Source organism: Aulonocara stuartgranti (assembly GCF_965226115.1).
Source record: "Aulonocara stuartgranti genome assembly, chromosome: 12".
Classification (NCBI taxonomy): Eukaryota; Metazoa; Chordata; class Actinopteri; order Cichliformes; family Cichlidae; genus Aulonocara; species Aulonocara stuartgranti.
In genome coordinates this window covers 28867262-28880338 of record NC_138948.1, presented here as the reverse complement: position 1 = coordinate 28880338, position 13077 = coordinate 28867262, and the positions used below count along the sequence as shown (strand labels likewise).

Here is a 13077-nt window from a genome sequence, read left to right as displayed (position 1 = left end):
GATTTGTTTTCCAGGATACAGGTTCCAGGTGGAGCTGGGAGTTAAATGAGCTTAACATGTAACTGCTGACTGATGTTTTTACACAAGCTTACAGGTTGGCAGGAGATTGTTTTAGAGAGAATGTGTAACGTTCTTGTATAGGTCTCAGTGGGGAGACCCAGAGGAGGTGAGTATCATAAAGTGTAAAGGTCACTCCTCGGGGACTGGCATGGTGGCCAGAGGAAATCAGGAAGCCGATCGAGCTGCGAAAGAGGCAGCAGGCTATAAAGCACTACGGCAGATGGTACAAATAAGTGTGGAGGAAGAAGTAGGAGTCAACATGTTGGAGGAGGCCAGGAAGGCCCAAGAGGAGGCGGCCCCGGAAGAGAAGGGGGTCTGGAAGAGTCGAGGAGCATGGGAAGAAGGAGATCTCTGGCGAGGACCTGACGGACGACCGGTGTTGACTGCCAACCTAGCGGAACAGAAGATTGCAGAAGCAAATGGGCTTGGCCATGTGGGTGTGGCCCAGATGGAGAGACATCTGTGCCATTGGTGGCATCCCTTTTTGAGGGATATGATTAAGGAAAAAGCTAGGACGTGCCTGATCTGTGGGAGGCACGATCCAAAGCCAGTGATTAAACCAGAGGCAGGTAAGTTCCCCATTCCAGAAAGACCAGGGGAAGAGATTGTCATTGATTTCACTGACATGATCGACGTGGGACCGGGAGGAGTCCGGTATTTGCTGGTAAGTGTGGATGCTCTGACGGGGTGGCCCGAAGCGTGGCCAACAAAGAGGGAGGATGCAAAAAGTGTGATTAAGTATTTAATCAATCATTACATCCCCCGGCATGGTTTTCCCAAAAGAATTAGGTCAGACAATGGAACTCATTTTAAAAATAAAGATTTGGCAGAAGTAGAACAGAAGCTGGGGTTGCAGCACCGATTTGGGACGTTGTATCATCCTCAGTCCCAGGGGAAGGTGGAAAGAATGAATCTAAACCTGAAAAACAAAATAGCTAAAATTTCTGCTCAGACGGGGCTAAATTGGGTTGCAGCCCTGCCAATTGCATTGATGATAATAAGATGCTGTGTTAATCAATCCACAGGTTTCACACCATATGAGCTGTTGACAGGACGACAGTTTCCAGGTCCTTGGACAACAGTCCTGGCGGAAGAGAGTATAAAAAGTAACAGAAAGCATGCGGAATGTTGGAAAGAATTAAAAGCTCTTGTGTCTAGTTTCACACAACAGGTTGGAGTGGGGGTGAATGCGGTGGACAGGTCCGTCCCCGACGCCAAGGCTGTGTGGCTGAAGGTCATTAAGCGAAAGTGGAGAGATCCGAGGTGGACGGGGCCATTCGAGGTGACGGCTCGTACCACCAGCGCGGTTCGGTTGAAGGGAAAGGGTGAGTCCTGGTTCCATTGGTCTCAATGTGCAGTGGCGGATGAGAGCTTACTCGAAATAAGCTCCACCCAAAGTAACACGGGGGGGAACATAGAGGCAGAATAATCCTCTCCCCCTGTGCAGCGGTTCTCCCCAGCAGTCTACCTGGGGAGACGAAGAAAGAAGAGGAGCGTCACGCGCCAAGCATCAATTCATTCCAGGCTCCTGATAGGCTAGGGCTCTAGTCTAAAATAATTAAGAGATTAAAGGAATCGTAATAGTTTTGTACGTTAATCGCATACTTTTATACTCATAACCTTATACTCTTATCACGAAGTTTAAAGTAAAGGTAAAAAGAGCCTGGGAACAGTGATCATGAAACTGTGGGAAAATTGGAAAATAACGGGGGTGTTGGGGTTGATAAGTGTTATAACGTGTTTATTTGTTTTGGCCTCGCAAGCGAGCCCAAGAGGAGGAGTTGTCAGGTCAAGGAATGTTATTTTACTGTCACTGTGTTATTATTCACATGTACGGTCATTATTTCATCATTACTTCATTAGTCTGCATCACTTATCATCAGTTTATCATCAATATTATCATGTATCATTTATCATTTAGTAAATCTGCTAACGGTGTTTGCTGAGTGATCTTGTATTCCTTGTATTCCAGAGCACGCAGAATAAAACACATTCTAGATATAATACTCTATCATGCATAGCACCAGCATAGCTGTAGGTCCAGGCAGCCCAAGTCAGATAAGGACACCGAACTTTCGTTGGCCTGGACCTACACTCTCACAAAACTGCACACTCGTGTACACAATTGTTTATGCTGCCAAATACCGATGATTGGAAACATCTGGTTTCAAGCCTGGGAAAGTGTTGTTGTTCTGAGAAGAGGTCCAGGAATTGTCTTGACGTCATAATGGCTATAAAGCTTTCTGTAACGAGCAGAGAGGCGAAGACCGTAGTGCTTCCCACACTGTGTAAACTGTGTGTGTTTAATAAATCACTTTTTAGACACCTCCGAAGACTCTGTCTGCACTTGTTTTTCCTTCCAAATCAAAAGAACCTTACAGAGCCTATCTTCACCACATATAGGTGTTTTAATAAAATAATTTGTGTTGACCCACTATGGACTTTCAGTCGTATGTCTCTTCCTCAAAATTTGAACCGTGACAGAAGTCACGCACACAGAGAGACACATTCTCACACATTCACTCAAACACACACACACACACACACACACACACACTCTCACATGCATACACACACACACATACACACATTCTCACATACACATACACACGTTCTTGCACATGCATATAGATGTTTACACATACACACACATAGTGCCTTGTCTTAGAACCATTGGGGGGGTTTACGGTGGGAGGTGCTTTTGCTGTGGTGTGTATTGTTTGAACTGTTTTCCCAATAAAAGGCAGCAAGCGGAGGCCGGATTTGGGGTCATTTTGTGGTAGGATACGAAGTGCGTTCCTGAGATACTGACGAGGCCTCCCTTGCAAGTAAATTGATTGTCTTGTGTTCTTCATGATGAATAAGTCTCTAAACTAGCGGGGCTTGTGGAAACACAGACCCAACAATAACAAAGAGAGGGAAGGTAGTCAGAAGTAAGGGGGATCGAACTAGGCAACAATGCAGACATAAAGGACCACTACAAATACCTGGGGATCCCACAGGAAAATGGAAACCATGACGAGGCTGCTGGCAAAGCTGCAACCATCAAGTACTTGCAGAGGGTCAGGCAAGTCCTGATGAGTCAGCTGAACGGTAAGAACAAGATCTGGGGTATCAACACTTACGCCCTGCCCATGATTAACCCTGCTGGGACAATAAGCTGGGGAAAGGAGGACATAGAAGGCCACTGACATCAAGACAAGGAAGCTCCTGATCATTCATGGAGGGTTTCAGTCCAAGTCCAGCACCCTGAAGCTGTATGCTAAATGGAAGGAAGGAGGCCGGGAACTGGTGAGTGTTAGCACCACGGTCCAGGATGAGACAACAAATATCAGGAAGATGGCCCCAACAAACCACGTGCTCACGTCTACCATACCAGGCAAGACCCCAGGTGAAGGCTGTGTAAAGATGCCCCTGAGACAATCCTGCACATAACAGCAGGATGCAAGATGGAACGCCATAACCAAGTGCCCGGATGGTTGGACTTTAACAAGGTTCCAAGTAGAGCTTCAACATGCATAAGAAGAAATAGGAGTGAGACAAAACTTTTTTGTGAGCTTGCAATTTATTATGTGCAGTGCAGCGAGGAGCGCTTGGACCTCTACGTTGGAGCAACCAAATAGCCACTCCATAAATGGATGGCGTCAACATATAAGAGCCCCCTCGACACAACAAGACTCAGCTGTACATCTGGAGCTAAAGGATAAAGGACACTACCAATGTTCATACTTTGGACCCAGAGGACAGATGGTTTGAAAACAAGTAAAATAGGCCATCTATGTCCACTGTGAATGACAATCATTGAACAGCCATCTTCAGGCACTATCACATTGACAAACTGCCTGGTGAGATGACAGCAAACCCGATCAGCATTTACAACTGAGTGATAAAACTCTTTGCTTAATGTGCTCATGGACCAATGTATATATTTAAGTTATGTATACCTGAACAGTAGCATGAGAGCCTGAAGGAATGTGCGGAAGTTGTTGTGGTGATTTATAGCTGTATCCTCATTCAGCTCAATGTTGCCAAACACCTAGAGCAGAAACATGGATTCAGGCCACAATATTGTAATGGTAAATTACTGCATGAATATCACATTCTCTGACCGAGTAGCATCACACACCTGCATTCCAATGATGGCGTAGATAAAGAACAGCATGGCAATCAGTAGACAAACATAAGGCAGGGCCTAAAGGCAACAACAGGAAACAAAACGTATTTCATTTTAAATACCCACTCTGAGTTCTTCTAGGCAGTGTAGAAGTGTGTGCAGGAAATTGCTGTATGTGGCTTTGGAAGTGTACAGAAAATGTGAATATCAGGGCTAGTCAAGAATGTGTAAGCATTGTACTGTTTATGAGCACCTTAAAAGACTGAACAAAGGTCCACAGCAAAATGCGGATGGTGTATCCCTGCCTCAGCAGCTTTATGAGTCGAGCAGCTCTAAAGAGCCTCAGAAAGCTCAGGTTGAGCAGCCTGTCCTGTTAGACACAGATAAGATAGGGAGCACTTACCCACCAAATATCATTGCTCAATGTTAAACACACTTATGGAAGTCAGCTGGTTACAAACAATCACATGTGGCAAAAGCATACAAGGTCAATACATTCAATTTCGCTAAATGCTGTTCATCACAGTGCTTTAAGAATTATCACTAAAAGGGGGCACAAAGGTTTTCCAGATGGCTCCATTTACTCATAACCTTAGACAACAGTGCACAGACTGGTTGACAAAGGAGCAAAGGAAGCCTCCTAGTAAACACACCTATGGTACCAATTTTGAAATCTTATGTGACCTTGTTCTCAAGTTATTACATTCACAAGATTTTCAGAAAACTTTCTCTGATCTTGAGGTTAAGGTCACCGGGAGTGAATGGTAAATTGACTGGTTCTTATTTAGCGCTTTTCTACTCTGAGCACTCAAAGTACTTTATACAACTTGTACATTCACCCAAGCACTTTTTTCTAAGCTGGTTCTTATTGCTTACTATCTAACATTCACAGGCATTCATACTCCAATGGATGCATTGGAGAGCAACATGGGGTTAGTATCTTGACCAACGACATTTGGCATGCAGACTGGGATTGAACCGCAAATTTTCCAGTTTGTAGGTGACCTCCTCTACCACCGGAGCTACAGCCACCCAGAGTCAAACTTGTCCAAGGTATTTAGTAGATCCACCGATGTTATCAATTCAAAAATCCGAGGTAACGTCCTTTTTATTTATCACATTCACGACATTTTCACTGAGATTCAAACCTGTCTAAGATTTTTAGATACCTAAATGACATCAATTTGAAGCAGAAAATATTTTTTCTCATGGGATCAGTTTCTTGATCATTAATACGCAATTATCATGACCATCAACGACTAGGGATGGACCGATCCGATATTACGTATCGGTCCGATACTGACCTAAATTCCTGAATTGGATATCGGAGAGAAATAAAAAAATGTAATCACATCCATTAAATATCACAAAAGCACCTCACAAAATGAGAGACATGGCATAACTCAGCTCATAACCTTAGGGAGCAGTATGCGCCTCTTCTCTCTCCCTCCCTCTCCTGTTGCTACTTCAATCATGAAACTGATCAATGATCAGCTGATCAGTTTTTCTTTCGCGACTCCCGTCTCTCTTGTTTGTTTTTGGCCCACTTTGCACCAGAAAGAGGAAACCAGGGGCTGAACAACAGCAGCACGTTTAAGCTTGATAAGCTGTTGTTAGAATTGTTAGAATTTATTTAATATTACTTTCTACAACAGGATCCTTTTCTATGTAGCTAATGTAAGTCTAATATATACCCTAGTAAGCTATAGTACTTTTTCCTTTGGTAGGGTACCATCTGTGCAGTCTGCAATTCTGTTGAAGAAAGATGTTGAATCTATTAAATTATTGTATAAAAATAATTGATTTCTGTGTTTTTTGGTTTTGTTTTTGTTTTTTTTACATGTGCATTAAAGTTAATTTAATTGCGCCAATTAAGCAAGTATGGGGTGATTCCCCATACTTGCCAACCTTGAGAACTCAGAATTAGGGAGACATTCAATGGATGTGTGTGTGTGTGTGTGGATATATATACACATATTGCAAAAACTTGAATTTTACAGTGTTTATTTATTTAAAACTATTTATTTAAAGTATGTTACATGTTCTTAGCCTGGATACCATGGCTATCAAGTACTGATGTCCCCTAATATGTTTTTGTGAAGTCTAAAGACAATCCAAAAAATATTGTGGGTAAAATAAAGTTTACTGACTTAAGATGCAGTTTAAATCTTGCTAGAAGTTCATTAGACTGCTAGCAAGATGTAAACTGCAGGTTTATAGGGTTTCTTTTCCCTACATCACCAACATGAAAATGTTTTTATCATAGGACAGTTTTATTTACAGAAACCCACTCACCGTAGTCTAGTGATGTTTTTGGACCATGGGATGCCAACACCATTGACGACAATCAACAACAAATGTGTAGAATGACAGAAAGAGTTGGGAAAGAGAGGCAAGAGAACACAAACAGTCATATTGTACAGCATAAACTGATAACAATCAGCAAATAATCGTATGCAGATACATATACACACATGTGTACAGAGATATACTTATAGTATAGTATAATAAAGATATACTTATAGTAGACTGAAAAGTCTGGAATAAATAAAGAAACTACCCACAAAATATGCAAAAACACTGTAAAATATAACTCAGCCAAATATCACACATTGAAGGTTACTCTCTAATGTGGATTCAGAAAAACACCTGTCCTGTAATTATTGCATCGTATCAAAACATTACTACCTCAAATCCTTTCCTTTTCCCCAGCTATATAGCCTCTGTCACGACTCTGCCATGTGACTGACCACTGGCTAGTTAGCTTGCTTGCTAAGCCCCAGTTAATTTTCTAAACTGCAGTGTTTTTATGTATCCCATGAAATATTTAAGTGAGAGTGAGGTGGGTGGGAAAAAGTGCTCTTACATTGATTTCCGTCACCAGGATGTCAGTAATGCTTCCCAACACTGTCACAAAGTCAAACACGTTCCAAGCATCCTTTAGGTAGTTCTGAAGAAAAAAAGCAAAAAAACAAAAAATAAAATCAGGAGCTGTGCTTTACCTTTAAGAGTATTTAGAGTTGCTTTATAATGACTACCCACCAATGGCCCAAAAGCAATGATCTTGAGAATACATTCCAGAGAGAAGAGAGTGGTGAACACTATGTTGAGGTTCTTTAGCATTACTTCATAGAACTCTGGAGCTCCATAGAACTACAAGAGAAGGGCAAATGAGACGTTAAGGCACATTTTAAGGTGACGAATAACGATTAGCTTAGTGTGTCAGGCTAATGCATTCCTTCTATGTCCATTATATGGAGACTATACCCCATAGTGCTTAAAATATGAAAATCTTGATACAGATGGAAGGAAAGTGGACAATACATGTAGAAAGGCTAATTTATAACATATCCTGTTCTCAAAAACTGACATAACTATAACTCTGGACTCAAGAAATACGTGCTTAAAGGTTTTAAAACATGTGACATCACCGGGTTGGTTAGTTGCTAGTAATAGACTGACACTGTTTGTGTTAGCTAACTACTAACAAAAACAATAACTCAGGGTAAATAAAGGACACTAAAACTAAAAATCAGTTTAAGTGGATCACTTTTGTGCTGCCCTTTGCTGCAACCATGAATTTTAAGTTAAAACTAAGGATACACTATTCACTTTTCTCTGACTGTTAAGCATTCAGTGGCTCTCTGTTGTCTGGCTAGTTGCAGTGAAACAGAAATTCCGCCTACCACACATATTAACCAATTTTTCCTGCAGATATGCTGATGTATTTCCTGATTTTGCTTCAGTAAAAAAAAAACACAGTTATGTTTGTGATGTGATGTGAATGTATTAATCACTAGTGTAAACTGTTTGGATCTGCTTGGGAAAAGAAAGATTGTTTTATTCCATAAAATACCACTTATCGCATCACCTGATTGTGCTGCTTTGAACACCCTGCTAGATGAGGAAAATAAGAGTTTTTGACTCTAGCTTGTTGGCCCGGTAAACCACCTGTCACCTGAATCAAACGGGCTGTCTTCCACATTGTCCTTATTCAAAACGTTTTTTACAAACCTGAACCTTAAGGCTAACAGGTGGATTTTCCCATGTCAGTGTAGCTAGTCAGACAATGAAGAACTGGGTCTGATGCTAGTTAGCTAACAGAAACTAATTCAGTTAGCTAACTGATTCTACTAATCGCATCTTGGCGAAATCACGTTCTGTACAAGATGCCACTAAATTAAACATGTTCTAAAAACTTTGCGCACATATTTCTTAAAACATCTACAAAAACAGTGCTACATCTATGTTAGTTTTTAAGAGCAGGTCTCAATGGTATAAATTAGAAAAAATTTGAAATTCACACGTAGAAATGAAAGATTCAAGGTGGGGGTAGGGTTTCATCAGGGATTACCTCCGGGCCCCTTTGTGTTTGACTATTATGGGACTATTATCCCTCCAAAACCCCATCCCCTTGGGACTGTGGCTACGTCCACAGTCGCAAGGAACAAGAAACACAGGAACAAGGAACACAGTCCCACAGGAAAACCACCGAGTTTTTTAAATGGACTAACAATGAGGAGGAGTTGTTGCTGCGAGTAACACAAAAGTACAAAGTTGCAAAAGCGAGTGAGAATTAAAGAATTTTAAGAAAAGCTATCTGGAGCATGTACAGACTGATATCAATCTTTAATAGGGCTGTCAAAATTGAGAGCAAACAAAACAACTGCTGTATAATGCCCTCCGCTTTCTCTGTTTAATTGGACACATGACTGCATCATATGACTGACATGCGTCATCGTTTTATAAAGTCTGCGTCCACACTGCGACACGAAAGCAACGTTTTCAAATGTATGCATTTTATAGAGCACTTTCCATGAGTGAAAACGTTGTCTCAGTGTGGACGGGAGGCCAAAACGGAGAGAAAACTATGCGTTTTCAAACAAAAACGCATTAGTGTGGAAGTAGCCTGTGTCACCTCCCAGACCACCAAAACAAAGCACAAATTAGCAAAAAAAGTTTTAAACAAAAATTAAAAGACAGAATAGAATGTACAACTGCAGCAAAGAGTAAAACACTAGATTGTTAAACATTCTCTTCTGTACAGAAACAGTACTGTACAGTCCAGAAAAAGCATTAGTCAAGGTTACAATCTTCTTATGGCCTCAGACAGTGGACAGTGGTCTGTGTTATTTAACAGTCCTATTTTTTGTAAATGGAGAGTCCTCTTCACACACTAAGGTTAATTATGGTGTTCAACAGGGTTCAGTGCTAGGATCAGTTCTTTTTACCTTAAGCTGGGCATACACTGTGCGATTTTTTCAATCGCGTTATTCAGCTCCTGCTCAAACTGTATGATTGACTCTCAGGGGTTAGAAGTTCATAGAGAACAATGCAGGGTCTCACACTATACGGCCCGAGTGCTCACACTTGCGTGTGTCTAACACGAAAGTTATAACACAAAATCTGTCTCTCGCTCTCCCTTTCACTCACACATAGACACATCCACCACCACCATCAATGTTGCTAAATTGCTAATGTTACGATTCGGTGTTGTCAGTGTTTTGTTTTAGGCGTAATGTGTTTCCTGCTTTACTTTGAAAGTCTGTCTTATCTTAGTGTGTTCAGTTTACATTTTCCCTGTCTCGTCAGTTCTAATTTGCCCCAGCTGTGTTTCCCTCCTGTGGTCCATTCCCTGATTGCTCCTTCTATGTATTTAAACCCTGTGTTTCAGTGTGTCATGGTCGCGATCTCCCCCGTGTTGTAAATAGTTTGGTGTTTTGATGTAAATAAATAGTCTGTTGTAAATAGCTGTGAATGGGTTTGTTAATATTTTCGTTTGAGACACCTTCGTTTTGGGATTTTGGTGGAGAGCCTTCGTGGTTTTATTTTCCTTATCTTTGTTTTTCTACGTTGCACCCCGGTTGCCTAGGCCGGGGTGTAACATATGGGGGCTCGTCCGGGATCGCTGGAGGGTCCGAGGTCCGCTTCAGTGCTCGTCTGTCTTCGCTGGAGGATCCGAGGGACCGCTCCAGCCTTCATCCGCCTTTGCTGGAGGATCCGAGGGACCGCTCCAGCCTTCTGCAGCTGGTGGACTGCGTGTCCGTGTGTGCAGCTGGTGAGCTGCTCGTCTGTCTTCGCTGGAGGATCCGAGGGACCGCTCCAGCCTTCATCCGCCTTCGCTGGAGGATCCGAGGGACCGCTCCAGCCTTCTGCAGCTGGTGGGCTGCGTGTCCGTGTGTGCAGCTGGTGGGCTGCGTGTCCGTGTGTGCAGCTGGTGGGCTGCTCATCCGCCTTCGCTGGAGCGTCCGAGGGACCGCTCCAGCCTTCATCCGCCTCTGCTGGAGGGTCCGGGGGACCGCACCAGCCTTCGTCGTCTGCTGGAGGGTCCGTGGGACCGCTCCAGCCTCCATCAGCTTCGTCTGCCTTCATCCGCCTTCGCTGGGGGGAGGGTCCGTGGGACCGCCCCAGCCTTTGTCGTCGCTGGAGGGTCCGTGGGACCGCTCCAGCCTTCATCCGCCTTCGCTGGAGGGTCCGAGGGACCGCTCCAGCCTTCGTCGTCTGCTGGAGGGTCAGTGGGACCGCTCCAGCCTTCATCATCTTCGTCTGCCTTCGCTTCAGCTGTCCGTCTTCGCTGGAGGTTCCGAGGGACCGCTCCAGCCTTCATCCGCCTTCGCTGGAGGGTCCGAGGGACCGCTCCAGCCTTCGTCGTCTGCTGGAGGGTCAGTGGGACCGCTCCAGCCTCCATCAGCTTCGTCTGCCTTCATCCGCCTTCGCTGGGGGGAGGGTCCGTGGGACCGCCCCAGCCTTTGTCGTCGCTGGAGGGTTCGTGGGACCGCTCCAGCCTTCATCCGCCTTCGCTGGAGGGTCCGAGGCACCGCTTCAGTCTTCGTTTGTCTTCGCTGGAGGGTCCGAGGCACCGCTCCAGCCTTCGTCGTCTGCTGGAGGGTCAGTGGGACCGCTCCAGCCTTCATCAGCCTTCGTCCGTCTTCGCTGGAGGGTCCGTTGGAGGGACCGCTTCAGCCTTCGTCCGCCTTCGCTGGAGGGTCCGAGGCACCGCTCCGGCCTTCGTCTGCCTTTGCTGGAGGGTCCGAGGCACCGCTTCAGTCTTCGTTTGTCTTCGCTGGAGGGTCCGAGGCACCGCTCCAGCCTTCGTCTGCCTTCGCTGGAGGGTCCGTGGGACCGCTCCGGACTTCATCCGTCTTCGCTGGAGGGTCCGTGGGACCGCTCCAGCCTCCACCAGCCTTCATCCGGTTTTGATCAAACATTTCACTTGGGGTTACATGTTTGATTTTTGGGTAGGGGGAACTGTTACGATTCGGTGTTGTCAGTGTTTTGTTTTAGGCGTGACTGTAATGTGTTTCCTGCTTTACTTTGAAAGTCTGTCTTATCTTAGTGTGTTCAGTTTACATTTTCCCTGTCTCGTCAGTTCTAATTTGCCCCAGCTGTGTTTCCCTCCTGTGGTCCATTCCCTGATTGCTCCTTCTATGTATTTAAACCCTGTGTTTCAGTGTGTCATGGTCGCGATCTCCCCCGTGTTGTAAATAGTTTGGTGTTTTGATGTAAATAAATAGTCTGTTGTGAATAGCTGTGAATGGGTTTGTTAATATTTTCGTTTGAGACACCTTCGTTTTGGGATTTTGGTGGAGAGCTTTAGTTTGTTTCTCGTGTGTTTTTTTTTTTCTTTTTATTTTCATACGTTGCACGCCGGTTGCCTAGGCCGGGGTGTAACACTAATGAAAACTAGAAAATCCATTTTCTGAAGAAACTGCAGTGTGATTGCTGATAGCTGAATGTTTTGAGCTGAAATGAAATAAATGCTGAATTTAAGTAAAAAAATGTTTAATGAGATGAAAAATACAGAATTATTCACCTGAAAACAAAAGTGCAGAACTGCTAAAGGCTGATGTTAACACAGAAGAAGTTTGAAAGCAGTTTTGAGTCACAAAGCATCTGAATGAATATTAAAAGTTCATATTCTTTTAATCACCAAATCACTGAAATGTGGGAGAACTCACTACAGAAAGATCAATGCTGTAAGTTTTAATGATCCAGTCAGAAAGGATGATTCTTAAAGTCATCAACTGACTCCAAATGCCCAGGTTTGAACCCCCTATCTGCTAAAAACAAATCCACCAATCAAACAGAAGCCTGAATTTCATGGGCCAATCAGAATGCTTGATCCAGTTGTCCAGGACTAACTACTGATATACAACTACTCTGTGGCAAAACCCTGTCAAATCTGCCTCGGTGCACCTGTTGAACAATTGCTTCTAAATCCAAGACCCTAACTCCCATCAAAATCATTTTCAAAAGGTGAATATCCCGAGGACCTGTTCTACACAACTAATAGTTATGTCTATAACTTCTGTTCCCTGAAGGAGAGGAACAAGGTACAACACATAAGTATGGGATATCACGCCCTTGAGTGTCCTGGCTGAAGAAATCTTTATTCACACCTTTAAGGCAGATGACGCGCACGGCCCCACCTGCACATATAGCCGCTGTCATCACAGTCATCCCTCAGTTCAATAGCCGCTCTTCACTGAGCCAAACTGCTCAGTGGGGCCACCTTGTGTTGTACCTCGTTCCTCTCCTTCAGGGAACAGAAATTATAGACATAACTATTCGTCCCTTTCAGTCGATTCACTCGGTACAACACATAAGTATGGGACATATATACACGCCCCACAGAGCAGCCACCGAACCGGAATCAGACCAAGACATCCTTAGTGAGCGGTAGACCCAGCAGAAAGAACAGTATGAGCCACCGAAGGGGCTGTAACGTCCAACCGATAAAACCGCACAAAAGTGTGCAGTGATGCCCAACTAGCTGCCGCACAAATATCAGCTACAGGCACCTCTTTAAAAAGAGCCCATGAGGTTGTCATCCAGAAGTGGAATGAGCTCTCACCCCCTGGGGCAAAGCAAGACCTCTGGTGCCATATGCCAGTGAGATAGCT

General features: G+C 44.1%; 1 protein-coding gene across 1 annotated transcript in view; it reads right to left on the bottom strand.

Moving 5' to 3' along the window:
* The window catches only part of LOC309719252 (voltage-dependent N-type calcium channel subunit alpha-1B-like), a 327817-nt gene that overhangs the window by 89605 nt on the left and 225135 nt on the right, over positions 1-13077 (bottom strand). Inside the window, exons 32-36 of the mRNA XM_082555244.1 lie at positions 7217-7327; positions 7041-7124; positions 4428-4544; positions 4187-4252; positions 4005-4096 (exon numbers count right to left, since the gene is read on the bottom strand). Of these exons, the coding sequence (XP_082411370.1) occupies positions 4005-4096; positions 4187-4252; positions 4428-4544; positions 7041-7124; positions 7217-7327 (470 nt within the window). The remainder of the gene's footprint in view (positions 1-4004; positions 4097-4186; positions 4253-4427; positions 4545-7040; positions 7125-7216; positions 7328-13077) is intronic.